At 37.2% G+C, this 26662-nt stretch overlaps 1 protein-coding gene across 7 annotated transcripts in view; it reads right to left on the reverse strand.

The window, feature by feature from the left end:
* The window catches only part of LOC5578031 (ankyrin-2), a 333086-nt gene that overhangs the window by 36066 nt on the left and 270358 nt on the right, over positions 1–26662 (reverse strand). For 5 of the 7 annotated variants that reach the window (XM_021846274.1, XM_021846277.1, XM_021846276.1 and 2 more), the window contains 4 exons: positions 18175–18285; positions 6445–6669; positions 4692–6379; positions 3733–4017 (listed from right to left, as the gene is read on the reverse strand). In XM_021846274.1, the coding sequence (XP_021701966.1) occupies positions 3733–4017; positions 4692–6379; positions 6445–6669; positions 18175–18285 (2309 nt within the window). Of the gene's footprint in view, positions 1–3732; positions 4018–4691; positions 6380–6444; positions 6670–18174; positions 18286–20247; positions 20266–26662 lie in introns of all 7 variants that reach the window. The other 2 variants (XM_021846272.1, XM_021846273.1) reach the window with 2 other exon arrangements.

The following is a 26662-nucleotide window of genomic DNA, read 5'->3' on the forward strand; positions in this document are numbered from 1 at the left end:
ATTTCCCGCGAAATAAATTTGGAATTTTTTCTAGAGATTTCTTATTAGAGTACACAGATTTTGTATACGAAACACCCTAAGAAATTCATGATACGATTTTTTCAGATATTTTCAGTAGTCTCAATATCTTTAATGAATTCTTGAAGGAATTGCATTAGGACAGAGATTCTGCCCTGGAGGTTTTGTAGATTTTCTCATGCATGAAACTCGCAGTTTCTTCATGGAAGTCTTAATCCTCCTAGATTTTCTAGATAATATTCTACGGATTGATCCAGTGATTTTTACAGTAATTCTTCTAGAATTTCATTCAGGGGTTTCCATTAGAGCTTCCCAGGAAATTCATCAATTGATTCCTGGAAGCATTTTTCAAGATTTTTAGGGATTCTTCCAGAAATTCCTCAAACTATAATCCAAGTGTCCATGTATTCTTACGAGGATTCTCATGAGATTTCCATAAGCTTACAATCCTTCTACGGGTATTTTTCAAGAATTTCTCCTGGAGCTTGTTCAAAAAAATCAAGTAGAACATTTTCCAGGAATTCTTCTAGGAGATTCCTCCAAAAGTTTATTTTCAGAAATTCAACTAAACATTTCTTCAAAGAATTCTTCGTGTATTTTTCCGAGAAATTCTTCACACACAACGCCGAGATAGGTCCAAAGGATTTATCATATTTATATTAATTCATGATGGAAGTGTTTCAAGAGAAAGGTTTAATTTTTCTATCTGAGATTTTTTCCAAGAAAGGTTGCCACCAGGTATTTCTTCAAGTATTGCTCCGGAGATCTCTTCCATCATTCCTCTAAGGAATTTCTCCAGGCTTTACTTCAGAGATTTATTCATAAATTCATCCAGGAATCCTTCAAGGTTTCTCGCAAGAATTCCTTTATAAATTCCTTCAAAAATAAGAATTTATTTACTGATTGTTTGCATCATTGATTTGCGTGCTCGAAGAATTCCTTCATATTCCAAAAAGGATTATCCAGAGAAGCAAATAGTATTCTTGCATTTTCTGCAGATATTATTCCAAACTAGTGGTCCCGGCAAACTTCGTCTTGCCATCAAGTAGGCTGTTGTTAAACGTCGTGCCTATCCCCCATGCAAAATTACAGATTAGTTTTCTCCCATTTTCCCGGTTACTTCGAAGACTTTCCTAATATTTTCCTTCACACGTACACGTCGGAGCCCTTAAGCAATTCAACTGTGAAAGATTCATGAAAATCCGTTGGCCTGTTCTTGAGCCATTTCGTGACATACAAACACCATTCCATTTTTATTTATATAGATAGATAGATAGATAGATAGATAGATAGATAGATAGAAGATATGATTGTCTCCAGAAATTAGTTTAAGGATTGCTTCGTTCCTTGGCAAATCAGAATTTCTACACTGATTTGTTGTCTAAATTTATTCCATTGCTTTATAGATTATGTAGAAATTCTACTATCTTGAAATTGATTGAAAGATTGATTAGATTTCTCTGGAATTTTTTGAGCATTTTAGCGAAGTATGCTCTTCAACAGACAAGTAATCGCCTATCTGGATGCGTGAGAAATTTCTTGCAAGAAATGCTCAAGAAAAGCATTTTTTTTATCGCACTACGCAGTTGAAAAGAAATGTCAATTCAAATGGAGCTCACTGTAGGAAATTTCTTGACCATTTCTTGAGCAGAAATTTTTACTTTTCTCAAACGGAAAGCTAGGTTTATATGGAAATCTAATTGGGAAACTTCATAGCCCATTTTCTCAATGCATTTTTTTTACAGATGGGTCTGACTTACGATTCACGGCAGTAAAGTAGATTTTTTTCAGCGTTTTCCTAGACGTTAAAAACTTCTTTCTATATTCGGTGCTTTGACAATTTTTAAAGAGCCTTTTTAATGCCTTTTATTTTTAAAGCGTCTCTGGTTTGTATTTTTGTGATTACAGTTATTTATTGTGAAAAGAATTCGCTCCGGAATTTCTGAAGAGGAATTTGATGAGTGATCTGCAAGCCAATGCGCAAATATTACTCGCTTACTAACCAAAATGTCTACCGAACGTAGCCTATAGCGTTAATTTTCCTGAATATCGCGTAGAACTTGTGGGAGGTATAAGGAGAAAGTGTGCCACTTATGACCATAGAGGTTCCCTATTTAACCTTATGTAAAAATCGAAAACTTGTACATTTTTTTTCTGAATGTTTTAACATCCAGATACATTTGGTATATTAAAGCTTAAACATACGAAACAATTCAAAATATGAAAACATTGATATCATCACGTATGGCGAAATAGAAACCACTATAGACATAACTGGAACACATAATAAATTCTCCCATATGGGTCTGGTGTAGTGGTTAGTCCTTCGCAAAGGAAGTAAACCCGTTGGTCTCAAGATGAACTAGCCCAGCGTCCAACAATCTCGTTATAAAAGTTAGAAAAAATACCGTTTTTCAATACACGCTCAAAATATGCCAAAGATTTACGAGATTTTGGCTCATTGGTTTGGGTCAAGACATAATTTAGCTGGAAAGAAAAATTTACCGAGGAAATCTCCCACGTTATAAAGTAAAGTCGTTTTTGAAAGTTTTGTATTTTCAATGCATGTTTGAAAATTTACATGATCAGGAACACGTCACCACCAAGCGTCCAGACAGAAAGAACAAAGCGTAAAGTAACGCTTATAAACAACAAAAAAAGAATAATATAATGGTTTGAAGCAACGTTGTGAACATAAATTCGAACAAAACTAAACTCAACAAAAGAAGAAGTCTACTAAAGACGATTACCAACAAATGATGAAATTACAACCTAACGCAGGAAGGAGGAAATCGTAAACCATGTACCCTACCCAACCAAACAATTCAGAGGAGAGTGAAGCTTCCAACTCAAAATCCTTCCAAAGGTTCATATACAATAGGAGATTTAGCAAGGGCTGTTTCCAAACAGTTTGTACAGTAGTGTGCATCTGACCCTACAGTTTAACCTCTAACACCGAAGAAATAACACAGGAGATTGGGGTTAAGTCACCTCTATATACTACAACTAAGATCTGACTATGAGTTAGTATTCACAAACCTATCTAAAGCTAAGAACAATTCAACTGGCGTTCCTTTTAGATGAGACTATTAACTTTTGCTTTTATTATTTACTCGAAAACTCAAACAATCTTTCAGATTTTAGGAGACAAAATTACTAACAAAACGCTTTAGAATATGAAAGACTCACAAAACGATGGGACAAATTTTGGAAACCATCAATCTATTCTATGCGGTCAAAAAACGAAGGACAAAAAGTCACAAACACTCACTCGTAAATCCGTACTAAATCACAAACACACGCATACAAACGAACAGAATTAAGATTAATTAAAACAGAAAAACGACAAACCAATATCATCGGTTGCGAAACTAAACAAAAAATCAAAAACAAAAATATAGCGTAGGGAATTGTGTGAAACAATATGGAGCAGAACAAAACTAAACATGAAACACAAAACTAGGGACTGAAAAACGAAATAAAATAACCCGGCGTAAAAGTGGCGGCGAGTTATGTCAGATGGGAGGGGCTCTAAACAAACTAACAAACAAAATCAAACAAAACTTGGAGAACGAAGGTAGTCTCCAATCGAGAAGAACATATTTGTTGTAGTAGACAGGAAGTCGAAAGTAGATTCAAAATTGGAAAAAATGGGGATTGGAAAAAACGAACTCACTACTAACAACAGCCACGGGGTTAGTGGGGCTTACTTACCCTGCTGCTCGACATCATCTACGGGGACCTGTTGACTCACTGCTGCCGGCTGCTGTTGGGCAGCCGCTGGGAATGCGTACTCGGCCGGACTGGGTGGCGGGGTGGCCAGATCGCCGTCCTTCTTCTCGGAAGCAATGCCCAAGATTGCACTTTCCCTGCGGATTTGCTGGATTGCTTCGGTGTTGTCCGGCGAGGACGCTGCCGACGAAGACGTCGATGGCTCCTTGCTCGTTTTTTCGTCGGTTTCGTGCTCTTGCTTCTCCTCCGCTGGTTCGTGGGTTGAATCTGAGGTTGAAGAGATTGATATTACAGCATATGAAGCGATTGATATGAACGAATAGTTTAAGTATGATAGTTAAGGTGATTATACAACGAAGCCAAACTTTGAATTTTCAAGTTAACATATCTAGAGAACCTGATATCCGTGAGCGTTGACAATTAGATCAATTGGTTGAATGCTGGTGATAATCAATCGATCAAATTTTCAGCTCAGAGCGCTCTTTGGTTCTCTAGAGTAGTGCTCTTGAAAATTCGATGTCTGGTTTCGTTTTATAATCATCTTAAGAGTGAAAGATATAAGCAAGTGATAGATAAAACTACAAAGTACGAGGAAAGAGACGGGCCTGGGATTGCACCCATGACCTTCTGCTTATGAAGTAGAAGCGAAAGTAATTAGACCACCAACATCGTCAAGAAAGATCGCTGATTGCGTTTTCATATCTGAAGGAGTTCTTGTATAACCGTTAAACAGTTGTTGAATACGCGCAGTGCTACTATAAAATTTCAAAATTTGAAATGATAATGGCCATTTTTAAAATCTCAAACCATGCTTCAACTTTTCCGGAAACCTTGGATTTGCATTCTGACATTTAGTCGTTGCCTTTTTCAAAAACATAATTGGATCTTCTACACCTCTATTACGGTCGCAAAAAAAAAAAGGTCGGAGTATAGCTACTTACCCTCCATCGCGTAACTTTGCACCCCGTTGATTTTCACCGGATCCACTTCGTCAATTCCGTTGGTCGAGCCGAGTTGTTGCTTCGCGAGCTTCTTCTCACGTTCGTCCGTCACCAGTTCCATGTTGGTAATCGATTTGCTCACTATGTCCGCCCGGTTTATTTTAATAAGCGCTTGCTCGAGGACGTTTCCGGTGGCATCCTTGCCGGCTTGACGCAACCACAAACGCAGCATTACCACTGCCTGCTGGGCTTCGTCGTTCTCGTACTCGGCCTTGATGAGATCTACGTCGCTCGGTGAAATCTGTAGTTCCTCTGCCAGCAGAGGCCAATCCGATCCCAGCAGATTGCAAATGTCGGTGATTTTGATGTCGGCCTTGTGAATCTCACTACCGGCGTCGCCGTTCTGGAACGTGAAGTTGAGCGTTTTGCTTCGGTTGGCAGCGTTGACAATTGCTTGCTGGTCATAGTTCAGAATTTCCGTGGAACTCTGATCGAATTCGGATCCTGTCTCCATCTCATCTCCACCGAGTCCGTACTTCTCTGGAGGCAATGTGAAGCTTAGGGTGCACAAGGGGGTAGGGGTTGGTTCACCCTTGGCCACTTTGGGTTCGTTCATGAACGAAATGCGACCAAGAAGTTCGTCCAGAGTGCTCTTGATCTTGACAGTGAACGTAAGCCGATTTTCCTTGAACGCGTTGAACTGTATTGAAAGCTGCTCGCCGGTCTTCATGACCGGAATGATATTGCCGGCGAATTCGAGATAAACCACACGACCTTCACAAACTTCCACATCACGAGACTTGGCGATCTCCGTAAAGTGCTCTTGATGCTCCAGGGTCTTATCTTCCTTATCATCGGTCATACAGAACACGCTCAACTTCGCTTCGTTTTGATCAACTCGCTTGGCGTAGACGACGAACTTGACCATGAATGGCACATGCGACATCTGCGAGTACAGGTCGGTGGCCATCTTGGTCGCCTCGTTGATGTTCCGACAGTCCATCAACCAGAAGCGAGCCGAAACCGTCGTTGTGAACGAAACACAATCGTTAACGAAGGTCAACGGAGTCGACCCAGTCACATCTTCCCAGACGGCTTTGTTCTGTCCACCGGTGATAGAGCAGAGTAATCTCAAGGTCGGCGCATTGCCCGAGTACTGGTTGATCATTCCTGAGTTGTACGCCTTCGGGGCAGGCATACTCAAAGTAATCGCTTTGTGGAACTTGCGCCGTCTGGGTTCAACCGTTACCACCGGAGATACCGCAACGCTTCGACCCAACAGATTCGCTGTGGTGTTCATATCGATTGGTTGAGCCTGAAGGCCGACGCGGATCTTCTTGGTCAGAGCGTTCTGTGGGAAGATTGCCTGAACCAGAGGAACAGCTGTGGCCGAAACGGTGCCACCTTCTGGTCCAATGGCGTGTACCTCCTGCCTGATTCGAGACACGATCGCAAAATAGTGTGGGAAATCGTTCGTCAGAATACGAGTGATTCTGTTAGTGTGCAAGTCTTCCAATAGGTTCAAGGTATCTCCCTTGAATGTATCGTTCAGCACGTCGTGAATGGCTTCTTCACTGTCGTACAGGGTGTGCTCTCGCCAGGTCTCTCCATTGTCAGACCGCAGAATAATGATTTCACGTTCTTTCTCGCGCAGCGAGGCAAAGTGAGGAACTTCAATAATTACCGGGCTGAAATTTTTGGAAACCAATCAAACAAATGTCCCCACGGCGTAGTTGAAATTTCAATGACTTACCCCAAAAACTTGGCACCGACCGGGGCCAATTCCAGAATCCGGCTGACCAGAGCTTCACCCTCCATCAGTGGTGGAGCGTTGGTGATTCGTTGTGGTTTCACATACCGACAGGTAATCCTGGTCGGTTGGGCAGCTGATCGGGGAGGAACGATGACACGGACGCCACTGTGCCGGCACCCACGCATAGCTCCACCGCGGGCATCAACCAGGAAGGATACCAAGAATCTGCAATCACAATTACGGTGGAAGAGAACAAATCGAAGATAACGAGAAGATAGTATATTAGTGTCTAGTGCTTTGAGAGAACAATGAATATGGTAGGAAAAAAATATGTGTTACGATACGAGATGGATGAGCGCACTACGAAAAAGAGAGCAAGGTATGTATACGAATGATTAAACTAATAAGCGACGTTTAGGAAACATGATGATTTACAGACGGAGACAGATAGCGTACAGAAGAACCATAACCACAACAACATACAAAAGTATTACTAACTACTGGATATTTAAAAATGATATGATTAATTACTTAATCAAGCTTTCATTTGAGTAATAATCATTTTGATTGCAACTCATTGTAGAAATCCTTATGCTTGAGATGAGTCGAAGCAACGCCATGAATTTTAAAGAGTTCAAATCTGGAGAACCAAAGATCTGATGACTTACACACTTACACTCTAGATCTATGCTCTTCAAAATTCAATGCGTGGCTTCGTTATATATTGATCTCAAGGATCAGTTTAACCAATGTGAAAATACTTTAAAAAGCATCCGAAAATTCCCTCAAAAATTACTCTTTGAATTGCTTTTAAGATCGATGCGGCCGATTCTCCAGAAATTATAACAAAAATTTCTAGTCTATCAAACATTTTCATTCGGAATTGTCACAACGGTCGCTCTACGTACTAAATTCATTCAGCAATATTTTGCTGAATTTTGCTGAGCTGAAGTGTACAGCAAAACGTTGCTGATGATTAGCAATATTGCAAGTGTGAAACAGTCCTATCTTTTCAAATCACTTGCGAATTAAGTTGATATTTTGATTACGGGGAAATTGGTTAGAAAATGGCCCGGATCCAAAATATATAGAGGTGAAAAATATATAGGTTACCCTAACTCCTTTCTGCATTTCGACAGAATATTTGCAACAGCTACTGCAAAAAGTACAAGGATTCTTTAGAAAATCCGAACAGGACAGATTTTTATCGTGACACCTCAAAAATTAATTCAGATGTTTGCTTAAATGTTTTTTTTTAATATTAGTCGAGCACTCAACACTGAAGAAGTCGCAGACGAAAGAGGCATATTTGTCAAGATACGCATAGAGATAGAGTTTAAAGATATTTGCTCGCCTTACTAATGATTTTTAGTATTTTCTTTTGCAAAAGTGTAGTGAAGTGTTAAAGTTCAATTAGTGTTTTTTCTTAACGTTCAACGTTACCATCGTCATCATCGAAACTTCAAAAGCAATTCTTCTTTTCAAAACTGATTTTTTTTTCGATGAAAATGTGTTCACTGTGTTTCGGTTGGAGAATAGAATACAGTGAACACATTTTCCTGTGAATTTTCTTGATTTTGAATGAAAAAACTGCATGTTTTCCGTTGTTTATCGATGGATTAGACTGTGCGCGAGTATGTTAAACTAATAATTTCTTTGACTTATTCTCCAATCAAATAAAAACGCCGGACGTCCAACATACATACTTTGAGGGCCCGAACTGTATTGGGGTGTCCAAAATAGTAAAAAACTGTGCTTTTTTAGTAAACTACTTTCAACGCATTTTGGATGAAATTGACTTTTCTGTACATTTTGGTATGTTCATTGACTTGGTTACGCTGAGTAATTGATTAATTGGTACATAAACCAAAATCACTACCTTAGAGGGTCCAAAATACGATCGTTATCCTACTGCAGGATTTAGAGGGATTTACTTCTTTCATGAATTTCAGGATTACGTCACGTAGTTGTTCAAGAAATCCTTCATGAATTATGGTGATTCTCCTGGAGGAAATATTGAAGCAATTCTTGGAGAAACTTCTGAGAAAATCCATTTGTTAACACACAAGCCATAATTTCATCCCATTTATCCGCCTGCAGGACCACGAACTGTTATGATTCACGAACTGTTACACTCTCCGAATATGGTTCGATCGGTTTATTCGGATCAAAATCCAAACACTGCCAATACGCCTAAACGCCACGTAGCCTACAATATCTAAAGATTCATTGAAGGATACCTTGAGAGAACTCTTGCAAGAACCGTTGGAGTCTTCTGGACTCTTGAAGCTTAACTTATTCTCTAGGGTAATTGTTGGATGAATATTTGGAAAAATCACTGAAGTAAGCACTGTATAACAACCTATAGGAACCTTCGGAAGAATTCGCAATAGAATCTCCAAAAAATAATCTATGAAGTGATTTCTGGGGGAACTTCTAGAGGAATCCTTGAACAAAGATATCTAGAAACCATGGATGAATTTTAAATGAATTTCCGTAGGAATATGTTAAAAAATTCCTCTTGGAATCCATGCAGTAATTACTGAAAGAATTGCTACAGCGAGTCCTGTAAAAATCAGTATAGGTATCTAGGAAACACTGGAGGTTTTAGGATTTAGAATCACTTTTGGAGAAAACATTGAAGGAATATTGAATAAAAATTGAAAAAAACCTGCATGAAATTCAAGGAATCACTTGGAATCTCTAGAAAGAACTGCAGAAGTTACATTGGATGAAATGTCCAAAGGATCCGTGGAAAAACATGTAGAAATATCTTGTGGAATCTCTATAAAATTTACATTTATAAGGTTTAATCACCGCATGACTTTATTATTATGACAATTTATTGGCTTTTTTCGGTGAATACAATACCTATACTCAGAGTGAAAGGGAGTAACGAAAGTAATGAAATGACAAAATGGATAGAATCGCAAGCGAGCGACGAGAGAAATGAATAGAAGTTGAAAATTTGTTTTAACAGAGGGCCACTTAGTTTTCAAATTTATAAGAACATTTCCCAGAATTTCCATTGATTAAAAAAATTGCAAAGAAGTTCTCAAAGAAGGTAAAACTCCAGCTTTAGAAGTTTTTTCAGGAATTTTTCAGGAACCCAACTTAAGAATATTATCTCTGTTACAAAACGGGGTGTCTACTCATTTACGGGAATGCAATTCCCTGATATGTCCAGTTTTTCCAGGTTTTGAAAATAATTCCAGATTCAAGAAATTTATCTAAATATATAAATTGTTGACAAATTTTTCAAATTAGATGATTAAATATTTATTTTCAGAGATAGGAGTTCAGCTTTGATACACTTAAACAAAAGAAAGTCTAACGATAAAGTTTCTTTCACTTCCACAAAAATTATTTCTGTTCGTTCAAAATGTTTAAAAAAATTGATGATTTTGTTTTAATTTCCATGTAAACCAAAAATGCTAGTTAAATGATCTAATCAAATAATCTGAAACTGCCTTTAACCATCTAAGTCCGTGATCTAAGTCAGATATGAAAAAAAATAGTTTATTCGAGCTTAAGAAAAAAATAGACTTTCAGATATCAGCGACGAACCAGAAAAATCTCTCGTTTGTATTTTTTTTTATCAATGATATCTTAGGGAAGTCAAAACTGGTAGTGGCTGACTGTTTTGGGACCACCCCCCTATTTTAGTATGACAATTTTCAAATTTTTGTGTAAGTCGTAACACTTGAGCTGACCCTCACCACATTTTCAAGCGTTACGTAATTTGCGGAAAGCAAACAAACAAAAAGAAACGTAGCAGGAAATAACGACATGAGAGTTTGATTCCTGATTTGAAGAGATATTGCCAAAAGTATAACTGCTCGTTTCGTTGTTATATTTTTCACATAATCTTCCGAAGATCTTACCAGGAATTCGAGTTGCGATTTGTCACAAAAATCTCTAAGTAAGTTTTCCAAGAATTTCGTTTTAGATACATTCATGTATTTGATCTGGAAGTTTTATAAGGATCAGGAATCCCTCCCTCAAGGAAGCTCTAAGTTTTCCAGAATATTATCTATCGATTTCCATATAACTTTCTCCAATATGACCAATTAGAACATGTTTAAGAATTCAAAGTTCCTTCAGGAATTCCTTCAATTTTTTAAAGAATTCAAAGGAATTTTTTATTTTTTTTTGTCAAAATTTCTGAAAAATCCGCGAGGAATTTCTGATAAAACTCGTGGGAGTTCGAAGTATACCCAGTGAACGCAAACTCGTATATGATAGTGCATAAGAGTTCAAAAGTGGAGGCGATATACGTACATGCACCATTGCACTATGGTCCAGGAATCAGTTTTACGCGGAAAGATGCATTTTGAGCTTTAGAATGAAACATTAGACAAAAACGGTCTTCTACAAAGTTGTTTGTATTAGTTGAGCCCTTTGTTTGGTTTTATTGAAAATTAGGGTGGACCACATTTTCATAGAAATTGTGTAACTAACTTTCTTATTTGTAGAAATTATATTATACATGCTTCGGCAAAGTTGTAGACCATTCAATTTCAAGCAACTTTGCCAAAAAAAGTTTTTTTGTATCTCTTAAATTGACCGATATAGAGCTTTTTTCATACGGTGACATAGGGTGGTCCGAACAAAACTGGTTTTCTGGCTCTAGAGTTTTCAATTCAAATTTCTCATCAAAGTAGTCTAAGAAACACTTTTAGAACTTTGAAAAATGCGTAATTTGGTGAGTGAAGAAACTCGCTATCTCTTTCCGTTTAGGAGTTGTTGTTGTTTTTCTCTCAAAAACATGCCTACTTTGATTGTGAATATCTCTGATTGGGGCAAACATAAAAAATATCTTTTGACGGCATTCAAAAGACAAAATAAAATTGTATATTATATCAAAAAATTACAGATGTGTTATTTTTGTAACTCTAATAAAACGTCTTGAAAGTCAAATATTTTTTATCACAAAAACATTAATAACTTTTGAACTAAAATAGATATCATCAATATTTTTACATGAAAATTTGCGTTTTGTTAAGTTCTAAAAGTCGTTCATAGACGACTTTGATGAGAAAATAATATTAAAAAAACTAGAGTTGATAAACTTATTTTTGTTGGACCACCCTGCGATGATTAGGAAAAAATGCTCTAGATTGGTCAAATTTTGAGCTACAGAAAAACTTTTTTTGGTAAAGTTGATCAAAATTTCAAGTTCTACCACTTTGCCTAAGAGCATATATCAGTATTTTTGCAAATGAAAAAGTTGATTATATGATATGTGTGATATTGTGGACCACCCTAGTTTAAATGACACAGTATGTTAGCTTACATTTTTAGAAACAATTCTGTAGAAGATCATTTTTGTCTAAAATTTCATTTTCATGCTCAAAATGCAAAATAATAAAGAAATACATACTATGAAAATCTTCAAAATAGTTTTAGAGCCCTATCTTTCTTATTTCGGATTTCTCGTCAAAGCGGTCTAAGAACGACTTCAAGAACTGAACAAAACGCAAATTTTCATGCAAAAATATTGATGATATCTATTTTTGTTCAAAAGTTATTAAAGTTTTTCTGTTTAAAATCCTTTGTTTTTCAAGGCATTTTATTAGAATTACAAAAATAACACATCTGTAATTTTTTGATATAATATACAATTTTATTTTGTCTTTTGAATGCCGTCAAAAGATATTTTTTATGTTTGCCCCAATTAGAGATATTCACAATCAAAGTAGGCATGTTTTTGAGAGAAAAGCAACAATAACTCCCAAACGGAAGGAGATAGCGAGTTTCTTCACTCACCAAATTACGCATTTTTCAAAGCTCTAAAAGTGTTTCTTGGACTACTTTGATGAGAAATTTGAATTGAAAACTCTAGAGCCAGAAAACAAGTTTTGTTCGGACCACCCTATGTCACCGTATAAAAAAAGCTCTAAATCGGTCAATTTAAGAGATACAAAAAAACTTTTTTTGGCAAATTTGCTTGAAATTGAATGGTCTACAACTTTGCTTAAGCATGTATAATATAATTTCTATAAATAAGAAAGTTAGTTACACAATTTCTATGAAAATGTGGTCCACCCTAATTTTCAATAACACCAAACAAAGGGCTTAACTAATACAAACAACTTTGTAGAAGACCGTTTTTGTCTAATGTTTCATTCTAAAGCTCAAAATGCATCTTTCCGCGTAAAACTGATTCCTGGACCACTGTGCATTGCACACTGGTCCAGGGAGCTAATTTAGGCGGACATGAGGTTTTCGTCAAGATTTATTGATTTTAGAGCCATAGTTTATTCTGAGAATATGTTCAGAATTTTCAGTACTACAAAATGTACGGAACAAAAATTTTTTTACGGTGATCGCAATAGTGACGTATACGCCAACTTTTTTATTTTAACGAATCGAAAGTTGGTATGTTCAGCAAAGTTGTAGCAAATGATCATAGAAACAACTTTGCCGAACAAACTTTTTCTCGGTTTTGCTTCAGAGCTGAGATAATTAAGTATTTTTAATAAAAAATCGTTTTTTGCTCTTAAGTGTTTTATCTTTTGGTTTTATTGGCCTACTATGTTCTACAAGGTTTTTATACTTATCATTTGCCACAACTTTGCTGAACATACCAAAGTTGTATTTCTTATGGTTTTCATGTTATTTGAGTTTTTCATCTTAAAATTAGCTATTTTGTATGCCTTGTATCTCAACTATGAGCACCTCAAAAAAATATATCTTTCCACCAAATGATGTTGCAGTCTTTCAAGTACTTGTAAGCAAAATTTGGAGAAGATGATATTTTTCTATCTCGTTTAAAATCGATTTTACTAATAGACGATATGAGATAAATCCATATTTATTGAATATTAATACATGCTCAACTCACAAAAGTCATGGCTACCTAAGCATATCAAACCAAAGGTAACACGTGTATTTATATAGAAATATAAAGTACATTGTTTTTCAGTTGTTTTCGATTAACTTGGAAGCTTCTGCAAGAAATTCATCGTCTTTTCCTTTACCAGTATTTAATCTATTCCTAAGCAAGATCACCGGGTTGGAAGTCAACATAAGCCGTATAAAATACATATAGAAAATTTACAGTCCGATTGAATTCTGTGGCATGATTTTCCCAGAATCTTCTGATGGATTCCACGTTTCATGTTTTTCTTTGGTAATGCGGCATGCCGGACAACACCACTTCCGTGCAATAGTTGTAGACGTATCAGTAAGTGTAACAGCATTCTAAAGGATCGCCACGAAAAGCCCTCAAAGGAAGGTTAGGGCTGAGATTGTACGAACCTCTTCCAGCTGGTAGGAACTCAAATGGCCGTAACACGGCATGCCGTGGGAAGTAGATATTGTGTATTTCTTTCACTACTGGACTGCGAAGTGCTGCCTCATAAGTCCGAAAGTGTGAATAAAAGTGAGGGATTGCATTGAATCCTGTTGGTGTCTTCAGAGCACTTATTCTTCGATTTACGAAGAATAAGTCCCCCGAAAACACTTACCAGATTTGATTCAATTGCGCACTTTTGTTAGCGTTTCCGTACTTGTAATACTTCTTTTCGCGGATCTCAATCATTTCAAAAGTAGTCAACTTTAATCGGAAGATTAACGAGGAGGCATTTGAACAGTTTTTGTCAGAAACGTACTGTTAGTATCGCCAGTTCTACAATTGGTAGAGAGTACGTACGGTGCAAAAACTACTTTCGCATGTAGTAATGTTGTCCGGCATGCCGCCGAAGAAGCATAAAAAATGCGGAATAAATCCATCAGGAGATTCTGGGAAAATCATGCCACAGAATTCTATCGGACTGTAAATTTTGTATATGTACTTTATACGGCTTATGTTGACCTCCAACCTGGTGATTTTGCTTAGGAATAGATTAAATACTGGTAGAGGAAAAGACGATGAATTTCTTGTAGAAGCTTCCAAGTTAATCGAAAACAACTGAAAAATGATGTACTTTATATTTATATATAAATACACGTGTATCCTTTGGTTTGAAATGCTTAGGTAGCCATGACTTTTGTGAGTTGAGCATGTATGAATATTAAATAAATATGGATTTATCTCATAACGTCTATTAGTAAAATCGATTTTAAACGAGATAGAAAAATATCATCTTCTCCAAATTTTGCTCACAGGTACTTGAAAGACTGCAAAATCATTTGGTGGAAAGATATATTTTTTTGAGGTGCTCATAGTTGAGATACAAGGCATACAAAATAGCTAATTTTAAGATGAAAAACTCAAATAACATGAAAACCATAAGAAATACAACTTTGGTATGTTCAGCAAAGTTGTAGCAAATGATAAGTATGAAAACTTTGTAGATCATAGTAGGCCAATAAAACGAAAAAATAAAACACTTAAGAGCAAAAAACGATTTTTTATTAAAAATACTTAATTATCTCAGCTCTGAAGCAAAACCGAGAAAAAGTTTGTTCAGCAAAGTTGTTTCTATGATCATTTGCTACAACTTTGCTGAACATACCAACTTTCGATTCGTTAAAATAACAAAGTTGGCGTATACGTCACGCTTGCGATCACCGTAAAAAAATTTTTGTTCCGTACATTTTGTAGTACTGAAAATTCTGAACATATTCTCAGAATAAACTATGGCTCTAAAATCAATAAATCTTGACGAAAACCTCATGTCCGCCTAAATTAGCTTCCTGGACCAGTGTGCATTGGGCTGATGCACCATTAGGCTGTACGTATATTGCCTCCACATTTGTACTCTTATATTACACTGTGTGTTAACTGGGTATCTTGTTGAACTTCTACGACGATCTCAGGAAGATCTCCTGGATTATTGATAAAATAAATTTCTAAATAAAAACATTCAAAGTAATGTCCTACAAGACTTTTTGAAGAAATTCAGACAAAAAAATAACTGTATTAATTGCTGATGTGGAACCTAGAATGAAGTGGTGAAGAATCCATCCAGACATGAAAATATTATTTAAAAAATTGTTCAAGAAATGATTGAACTACAGGAATAATATTTTGATGAAATGCTGGAGAAATGACGAGATAAATTTCTGGAGTAATTCTATGAGGAATACCAGGGCGAATTTGTTGAGGAATTCTTAGAAAAGTTCATCAAATAATGCCTGAAGGAATTTTTAAAGCAATTTCTGAGAGTGATCGATACTTTTTTAATATGATGCTTTTTAATAAATGAAAAACTCGGCGTAGGAATTATTAATAATATCTTGGAAAAAAGTCAAACCATTTTTTTCAAAAACTCTAAAATTAACCTTGGTAGAAAAGCTTCTATAGGATCTGTGGGAAATGCTGGGATAATCGCTAGAATTTTTTCATGAATTCTGAAATCCCTCCAAGCAACCCTTGGTACAAGGCGAGTTCCTTAAAATATTCCATAAAGAATCTCTGGAGAAATCACTCGAACTCATGAAGCATTCCTCAGGATCTGATAAAAATATCATTAAGATCTTGTAGAATAATCTCTGAACATTTCTCTGGAGCCTCTAGAAATTTACACCAGGATTCACTGCAATCAGATTAAGACAAAAAAATGCCTTAGAGATTATTTTGATCAAAATAAAGACTTTAGAGATGTTACATAATTTAATATATCTATACTTTTTAGCGGACCAAGACGCATTTAAATGACCAAGACTCTAAAACGACACCTGCTTATCTGCTAAATGTCCTTCAATTCGTGTCTATTGTAATTTTTGTTTTTTTTTAAGTTTATTATTTTTGTAGCACAGGCGAAGAATTTTTTCTATAAACAAAAATATTAAAAACTAAAGTAGCATCTTGATAGCGGCGCAGTCGATTTTTTTTACTGAAACAATTTTGTGTAACAAAATGAACTTTTTCTTCTATGTATTACTCATGATTGTAGCCGAAATTCCAAGACAGCTCCAGGTTTTTTTTCTGGTTTGAATAAAATTCCCTGCTAATTCCAGGTTATACTATTTTTTTCTCCAGGTAGTAGACACCCTGAAAGAGTGTGCTGTTCTAGTCAGACTAGAATTTAATTAATCACATACATTGAAGTTATAAATTTGGATTCTATGGATCAGATTACGATTTCGATCGGGGAATCATGTTATCTTGATCCATGAATTTTGCCACTTGATTTCAATGATGCTTCTGAATGACACTTAGAATTTCGCGCCCCTCTCAAGCATCAGATGTTGTGGACCAAAAGAAACTAAGCCTAATATTGGATAAGTCATATGACGTTTAGGCAAATGGATATATAAGAATTGAAATTATGAAAAATGAACTGTTTACTTTAGGTAACACAAGAAATCAATTTAACAATTCAGTACACCAACGCGACGGTCGGTGTCGGTGAGAAAACTTCGCTTTTCATACACAGCATCTGGCGGTGATCAACCGCGCGACTACAAGAAGGTTAAAAAGTCTAAATGGTCTTCTTAAGGTAAACATGAATCAAAAAATCGAAATTTGAACCACACTTCAAATTTAGAGAATCCGAAACCACCAGCGAGTGACCAATCGATCGAGTTTTCAGTTTATGTTAAACGGCTGTATGTTTGGTTCTCCAGATTAGTGGTGTTCAAGATTCCAAGTGTTGATTTTATTATCAATTGGTCATGAAAACCTATTATAGAGCCAATTAAAACTAAAAATGTTACTTGGGAGTTCGAAGAATTTTCAAAAATGTGTGATGTCCCGAGCAGAAGAAAATTGCTGTTGAATACCAAGCTAGGGTATTCAAACTCTCCGCAACTCGGTACTCTATAACTCGATGGATTTTTCGGTCCCTTCAAATTTCCATACACCGTCTCCATAAGTCGATATGTCTATAACTCGATATCTCCACTAGTCGATGGCACGTGAGAGGTAAATTTCTCTCCATAACTCGATATCTATATAACACTTCAGCCGTCGCGCTGTTGTATTTTGTACAACACTGTTGAAAAAACCTCGCTTTTCGTGCACAACAGCAGCGAGGTGGTTGTGACAGTGGCAAACCGCGCGACGACTGGAAGGTTAAAAGACTTGTTTGTAATTCTGGTTTTGAAGTGAATAAATACTTGTAAGTTACAGGCACAGCAAGTTACAGTACAGAAAATTGAAAAACATGAGAGTAAGAATATTGCTTGTCAGTTAAAATCACATGAATTTTTGAGCATTTTGAAAAAAGTTTTCAAAATACTATCACCAATGGTTTCTAGCAGAAGGAATCATAAGAGTATTGAAAATACCCTTTTGTCTCAAATTTCAACCTGTAGTGATTTTAAAAAATAAAACTAATATTTTCAATACTTTTTGATATGGAGGAATTGTTCCATATTTGATTATCTTGGGAAAAATTTCGAATATTTGTTTGAAAAATAATAATAATTGATAATTCTATAAGTCGACGGTTCCTTGGTCCCTAAGCTAAACAACTAGTATGGCTCGTATGCTCTTAATAAAAACTCTAACAAAATACTTTCATTTCAAAGACCAAATTGTTAATCGATCAGTCACACTTTAATCAAAGCCTAAGGTCATGCAAATCAAAAGTACAAAACTCAAACGAAACAATGTCATCTGCTCTGATGGTAAGTTCAAATCTATCATTATCACTCGGCGTTAGAGGAAGGTATTCCGTCAACTATTTCGGCTGTTGGTTAGTTCTGTGAGGGACACAAGCTCGGCGAAGCTCACACAGGGCAAGGAGCAATCACTACGCAATTAGCAATTAGGGTAGCAAAACTAGTAATAAAGGTTCCAGAATTTCCTGAACCCGCGTTTCGGTGACAATATACCTTTCCCTACACAGTGGAACAAAGTTTTTCTTTTCGCAATACGACGCCTTTAGACCACCAAGCGACAACGATGGGTTACTCCGGCCGGAATTTGTCGATGACCACGGTGTTCTGATTGGTGGGTGGTCGTTTGTTGTCAGTTTTGAAGAACGCCAATGTGAGATGTGGAGGAGGTACGCCCCCATGAACAGTAAAAGGGATATTGTCGATCAATGCATAGGTGGGGGGAGGAAATTGTATGAGGGGACAGTTATTTCGCGCAATCACAAAATTTGGTTTATTGGGCAACGGAAATTCAGAAGGAATATAGAAATATGTTATAGTTTTCCAAATCATGGATGTATTAGTAGCACGCAAAGTTGGATATAGTTGGGAAATGAAAAGGTAGCGGCAGCCAAAACAGACAACCAAAAACAAGAGGAAAGTCGGTTCGAGATATATTTAAAGCGCACGCCACATATTTCATTCGGTATTTCATTCACAAAATTAGCGTGGTGTTTGGTGTGATTAAGTGAGTGTGCGCGCGCGATCAAAAGGTTGGTGCGAAGGAATGCGAATAGGGAACATAAGTTGTAAGATGGCATTTTTGTGTTGTTGGCATAGGATTTGGACCATAGAAGGGAAGAAAAAGAAACAAAATAAAAAGGGAAAGAAGAAAACAAGAATTAATGTGATTCATTCAAATCTCACACAATCAATAGTAATTAGTTTTATAGTTTCAAAACACTACTTCACTGCGGAAGCTCAAGCTGCTGGAGTTAGCTCGTTTGATCTGTTGATTAAAAATTATGGGTTTGAGATGTGTAGTGCAAACTTTATTGCAATGTAAGCATGTTTCGACTAATGATGTTTGTCTTATGACGAGGACACACTGTCCCCATCGCTCCCATAATGTAACTGAATTTGATGCATTGGATTGGATTTGGATTGGATTTGGATTGGATTTGGATTGGATTGGATTTGGATTGGATTTGGATTGGATTTGGATTTGGATTGGATTTGGATTGGATTTGGATTGGATTTGGATTGGATTTGGATTGGATTTGGATTGGATTTGGATTGGATTTGGATTGGATTTGGATTGGATTTGGATTGGATTTGGATTGGATTTGGATTGGATTTGGATTGGATTTGGATTGGATTTGGATTGGATTTGGATTGGATTTGGATTGGATTTGGATTGGATTTGGATTGGATTTGGATTGGATTTGGATTGGATTTGGATTGGATTTGGATTGGATTTGGATTGGATTTGGATTGGATTTGGATTGGATTTGGGTTGGATTTGGATTGGATTTGGATTGGATTTGGATTGGATTTGGATTGGATTTGGATTGGATTTGGATTGGATTTGGATTGGATTTGGATTGGATTTGGATTGGATTTGGATTGGATTTGGATTGGATTTGGATTGGATTTGGATTGGATTTGGATTGGATTTGGATTGGATTTGGATTGGATTTGGATTGGATTTGGATTGGATTTGGATTGGATTTAAATTTGATTGAATTTGGATTTGGATTGGATTTGGAGTTGATTAAATTTATTTTCGATTTAAATTCGAATCGCAATCTAAATGTATTGAATATTTTGTTATTTACGAATCAAGACCATTTTGATGAACTTAATTCGTCATACTGAGAAGTTTACTCTCAAAATTGTATATCACATCAGTAAATAAATCTGAAAATGATCTGTTTTTGTACCGAAGTATAAATAAACGCACTCTGGTTGAAGTTTTGCCGACACTGATTTATAAATCGCACATCTGGTTATCAAATTTGGCATTCGTGCAAATACCGAACGATGGTTCCAGACAAATGATGCACAAACAGTAGCGCGCAAATAAGGACTCAAAGCGCCACCGTGTGGAAATGATAGGAAAAATTAAATCAATGAAAATCAACAGCAGCAATAACATTTGAAGGAACCAAAAGACACCGAAAAGGCCAATACACAAACTACGTAGCAGACAGAAATTGCGGAGATGAAGGTTTACGAGCTATGCAAGGAAGGAATTTCAGAGATCATAAGATGAGTGTAAGTATGAATAATGGAAGAAATTGGGGTTACCGGATCAGGAGTGTCCTGCTGTATATTAGGGAATGTGAGATGAGAGAAAAGAAGAAAAAAGAAACAGACCAGAAAGATGAAGAACATGACCTCTGTACACGTAAATATGGACTGAACAGAATGACTGACGGCGGAACAGTTTTACCTCGAATAGTGCGTTTTTGCGGTATGCTTGGTTTTGCAGTATACTCTTTGATAAAGTTACAAAAATCGAACCCTTCTTCTTTCCCCTCTACACATCCTGAAAAGCAATTTTGTGCTGATTTTTGCAAATTTTCTTAAACGTATTGCAGAGCTTCTTTATGTGTCGGCAGCACCACTTAACAATTTGCAAAAAAATATATCCCAAGCGTAGGTTTTAGCGTGTGTTAAAATTACAAGCCTGATGTTTCTGATTTTCTGCAACTTCGCTTAAGTGTGTTACGACAGTTGGAGTCTCTAGCGTTTAGCTGAATCTATGTATCGAAGTAAGCTCAAATACCGTAAATTCGGGTGAAATTGATCAGTAGGGTGAAATTGATCACTGTGTCACTCGATATTTCTTCCTAATGGAGCACAAATATCAATGTAATCTGTAGTGAATGAACGTTGTTTGTCGTAAGTATGTCCAAAGTGTGTGTTGTGAAGTTTTTTGCGTTTAAAAATGTTCATTTCTATTAAAATAATGTAAAATTTCAAAATCTTGAACGGTGCAGTGATGACAAACATCAATAAACTTCTATTTCTAGACAAGGATTTGGACATGGTATAATCCTGAAAGTTTGTGAGGATACTAAAGATATATCCCCAAACTAGATTTAATAATCAAAACTCGTACCAATTCGTTGATTTGGTTGAAATATTTGAATTTCTGGTATATATCAGGAAATTCCTTAGGAAATTGCATACATTTAGGCGTTTTCTGCGTTATTCTTGAAATTTAAACATTCATTATTTCTATAAATATTGTATTGTTAAGAATTTGGTAATCATATTCGGATTCAGGGAGCTCAAATTTATTATGTAAAGTTGTTTTGAAAACTAACAATAATGGCATTGATAAGTGAACAATTTCACCCCGAAATGAGATCTCCCGATTTTTTTATTTTAACACTAAAATTACATTTGTTAGAAAATTTCGATAGTTGAGTCAATGAGGCTAACCTTCATACTTGTTTTCCTGTATTCAGTTGTTTGGCATTGTCAACATTATAGAAATCCGGCAAGAAAACCGTGAAAAGTGATCAATTTCACCCGAAATTACGGTAGCGGTTTTTCGCATAAATTACTTGAAATTTTACGAACATCCTTGTACAATTATTGCCATTTTTTCTATTTTTTATGGTGTATTCAGATCGGATAAGACATGTTTGGTTAAATAAAATTAAATACTATCTGTTGGGGGGTCATTACCTCTTGTTTCAATGAAAAAACCTCTCGACAGCAGTGTTTATAGTACAGTTTGAAAGCTAAAATCTTTCGAAATATATTTATTGCACTCAAAATACAAATAAAATCACTTACACTCTAGTTTCTACTACAATTACCCTTGAGGAACAAACCCACCACCTTTCCTTATTCTATTTCAATTTGAACTAATCCAATTCAATGCATTTTCATATAGCTATATGCAAACACCTCAGTGTTTCCAGTTTCACCATAAATCCATCGCAACATTCTTCCACCCGTGAAACTGAAAATAAACTGAATTTGTGTGATCAGTTTGATTTGATTTGGAAGCCTTTGGGTGTAGGTTTTCACCTTCCTATACGACAGCTGAACAATGCATACGCTCTGCTAGGCCCACCAGGATCAAAAACCGTTGTTTCTCTAGAATGCCGATCACACTCTTTCGAGAATTGTATTTGTATTTCAGGCAACAGATACAATTCACCACGATCACGTTTAGAGTTTGCGATGCGATTCCATTCACTCAATACTTTCACATCTAGGTATGTGCTTCTGCTTTTATGCGAATATTTTCACCAGGATATATACTCTCGTGTTAGAATAATCATCTGAATGTTTATAGGCTCTCTTGCGGATCCAACAGAATAGCTACGCAACATCATGAAGGTTACCTGATACCATCATATAAGGATCCTTTTCTACACTATTCTGCGGTCTAGTGTCAAACTTCGCACCGTATGGGCGGCATTAATGCGGAAACGCTGCGTCGATCCTCGGGCTGATACGAAGATCTCTACCTTTTGCGAATCCTTCTCCACTCGGGACACGCCGGCTGCGTCACACCTCTGGCTTGCAACACGATGGCCAACGACTTCTCCAGCAACCTGTATGATAACCTTTTGTCAAGGAAAGCAATCGTGTCTACGGCCAGCTTCTCGTTGTAGACAGTGATCGGCATCATCTAGAAAATCACCGACTGGCGTGTTAACCATTTGGTTGATGTGCAGCTGCGCATTGTGGCGTTTGTTGCACTGGTTCACGTTGCACCGGAAGTTCAGTTTGCATCGTGCGCTGCCGTGTTCGTTGAGGCACTGATAGCAAAGTTTCCACTTCCGTACCGCTTTACATCTTTCCGACAGACGCATCTCTTGAACGTGTCGCAGTTCCGATTTCGATTATTGCAGCGGCCGCAAATCCTGCATGGCTTCTCTTCTTGCGTTATGGGACTAGGTGGATTGCTCCGCTGTCTTCGACGTTGTGCATGTGTAGAAATGCAGGCTTGCTCATTCCTTACCTTCTTCTTCCAAAACGCTTGATCCGATGCAACGGGTGCAGACTCGCTGTACGGAGTGATCTCTTTTTTTATTCCTTAATTTATTTGGTAGGCACACCGTGCACATGGCCGCTACTGAGCCGAGTATCGTAGTATTCTGCAGCCACACTGCTACAGAATCTATTTTTAATCTATTTCTTATTGCTATTTCGCTCTCAAGAACACATCTACCGTGCAGGTAGTTGGTCCGATCCATGTCCATATTCGCTTACAAAGCGAAAGTGTAACCTCGAGGCTACGGGACCCCCCTTACCGAGTGATCTCGCTGGCATCCTTGACGATTTGCGAGAGAACGTTGGACAATGTCCGGAGTGTAACGACTTAGGCTTTCCTCCGGTACTCTACCCATTCCAGTTGCGTACTGGCAGGCAGTTTTTCCGTCAACTCCTGGATGAGCATCGGGTTGTCAGTCCCGTTGCCTCCAAATCGTCGGTAAGCAGCTGGACGACGACACCGTACTGAATAAATGTCGCCAATTTATCCGCTTTTGGCGTAGAAGCCTTTCGCACGGTTAAAAGCAATAAATTATCTTCCTCCTGCGTCGAGCTTTATCCTCTGAGCCCGATTCTTCGGACTTCTCTTCCTCGGATGATTCGTTGGCTGGATACAAACCTCGAGCCTTTTCTTCGACGAACTGCTTCTTCTTCTGCAACTATTGATGCTCTAGCAAATTTCGCTTGTCGCTCACAGCAGGTAGTGAGGTTAAATCCCGCAGTATAGGCGGCGCAACGCCGGACGCTATCGGTGTGGAGAACTTGCTGAAGGCTCCACGGTAATCCTCTAGGTTTGCCTCCATCGGATCGGCTGTTTTTTTCGTTATGATTTGCTCGACTTTCATTTTTCAGGCTTCATCCGGCTTTTCCTTCCCCGACTTTGCTTGCTTGGACTTCCAAACTTCATGTTTTTCTCCATTTCCAGCTCCGAACGCTCCTCTTTCCAGTTCTGCTACCTCTTTCCTTGCGAGTCGACCTTCATTTTCTCCAGTTTCGCTTGCATCTGCTTCAGCATCTCTTCTCTTTGGGTGGGCTTCTTCTTCTGCCTCCTTCAGTTCCATTTGCTCCTGCTTGTACGCCAACTCCATATCGCGCTTCTCCATTTCTGCCTGCTGAGTGCTGACGCATCGGAAATTTCCGATGCTCCAGTCTCTTCTTGTGAAGAATTTTCTGCAATTCGATGGCCTGTTTTTCCTTCTCCATCTCTTGCTCTCTGGTTCATCTTTGTTCTCCGACTGGCATAGATACTCTTCGCAAGACCACGAAACGTCCCTCACATCGGCCGGAACACCAGCACATCCGAATTGGTACCACCGCTGACAATGGTCACCAACCACCATTTCACTTTCATCCTCATTCAAGACGGCATCCCGCGCATTCCAGGATCTTGGCTCGGTTTCGACATTATAAAATTTTCAAGATCCTAAGAATATGAGGAATAAAAGCTCCGCTATAATGTTCTTTGAGCATATTCACATAACTTAAATTCATATAATTGTTTGTTAGGTCGATCTTTCGTTTTTGGACTATTAGGTATGTTTTCAACTAATTTCCAATCAAGTCCTTATTGAAACACCTAAAAAAGTTTAAAATCACCTGCAAACAAGAACAGCTGTTGTAATCAGTCTGAACTTTCTGGGAAGTGTTGCATTCAAAACGAATGGATTTTAACTATTCATTGCATACTAGCATCACTTATTTAAAACTTTTCACTGTCGTCTGTGAAGCTATGAAAAGTGTTGCTTTTTTATAGTACCGTCAAACGGGATAATTTGACGGTACTATAAAAAAAAAGTTGCTGACATGCTGCTCTACATTTTCATGCAATCGCATCAAAGCTGCCATGGAATGCAATGGTATTCATTAGAATCAAATTAGTGAAATTAGTGAAAATCCAAAAGTTCTCTGAAATGCATCGATTTTGAAACAAGTCCATAATGGACCGATGCAAGAGTTCACTAATTTGACGTTTGAGCGGTGCCGAATTCACTTGTTGCCATGGTCACGTAAATAACACGGCACCGTTCAAACGTCAGATAGTGAACTCGTGCATCGGTCCATGGACCGATGCACGAGTTCACCATTTGACTTTTTAGCGGTGCCGTGTTATTTACGTGACCATAGCAACGAGTGAATTCGGCACCGCTCAAACGTCAAATTAGTGAACTCGTGCATCGGTCCATTATGGACTTGTTTCAAAATCGATGCATTTCAGAGAACTTTTGGATGCATATTGAACTCAGCTTTTCATCTAATTTCATGGATCAGCTGGGAATATACTGTGTTAAAAAGTAGCATGCAAACCAATGATTACGCCAGTAGATTTCAACAGACCTAGCAGATGAGGATAACTTTGAGAAGTTTTAGAACTTCTGCCAAGTGGGCCTTGACAAATTTTGTCATGTTTGGACATTTTCGTTTCATCTTCGTAAAAAATCACGGTATTCAGGGTTATGGAGTAGAATCCATTTCACTGCACTCCAGGAAAAAAAATCCCTTAAAATGCGGAAAGTATCACTAAAACAAATCCTATAGTAGTCTCTAATGAAACTTTTGTAGAAATTCCTGATGAACTCGTACGAAGATCCTTGAAAAACTCCTGAGAATGTATTGCAGGTTTTTCTTAATTAATTAAGATAATTATTTAAATTATCTTAATTAATTAAGATAATTATATTAATAACAAATTGAATCACTGGATGAAACCCCGCAGGTTTTTCTGGGAGTATTTTTTGTCGAGAACGTGGAGGAAATATAGGTAAAAATTATTGGAATAATTGATGTAGTATCGGCTGGCTGGCGTAAAACCTGAAATGAAGTTTTGAGGAATCCATTGAGATTTAACTTGAAAAGCTACTCAACTATTGCTTGAAAGAACTGCAGAAGTAATTCGTGGATGAAATGTTGGAGAAAATTCTAGACAAATTTCTGGAAGAACTTAATAATGAATCACTGGACTAATTTATTGGGAAATTCATGGAAGAGTTTTCTTTTAGATTTCCAGGAACAATCCCTGTAAAAGCTTTGATTCAATTCTAAAAATTAGCCATAGATTAATTCACGAACTAATTCATATGAAAATGGCTGGAGAAATAATAAAAAAAAAACATTCAGCGTAGGAACGCCTTGAGAAATCCTTGTAGCGGTTCCTGGAAAAAACCTTTAGCGAATTTCTTCAAAACTTAGGAATAAAGCTTTGGAAAACCTTCTGTATGAATCTTTGGAAGATCTGCCAGAGTCCAGAAAATCCTGAACTATCATTTTGGAAAGTTTTCAGAGTGATCCCTGTGGAGATTTCTTGTTAGATATTTTGATTCAGAATTCACTACTAGGAGAAGAGAAATGGTTACTTAAAAGACAACTTTGGATGAAAAAGAAACTTTTTTTTCTGTATTACAAAGGGTCACTGTACCCCTAGTAGCCAGACCCGTATAGTCCCACTAGTGGGTTTTTAAGGCCGTTTTGGTATAAATCGTTGCAAAGGGGGCCGTCTATTAATTACGTAAAGGAATATGCGGGGAGGGGTTTTGAGATTTTTCATGCGTCACACAAATTATTTTTAACTTTTATACAAAAAATCGTACTATAGGGGGACGGGGCTGAAAAACAGCAAAAATTGAACAGTCCCAAAATATTTGTTGGCATGAAGTTCAGGATCTATTTACGAAAGTACCACTGATACACAGCTCAATGTTGTTCA

Source organism: Aedes aegypti, chromosome 2, assembly GCF_002204515.2.
Source record: "Aedes aegypti strain LVP_AGWG chromosome 2, AaegL5.0 Primary Assembly, whole genome shotgun sequence".
NCBI lineage: Eukaryota > Metazoa > Arthropoda > Insecta > Diptera > Culicidae > Aedes > Aedes aegypti.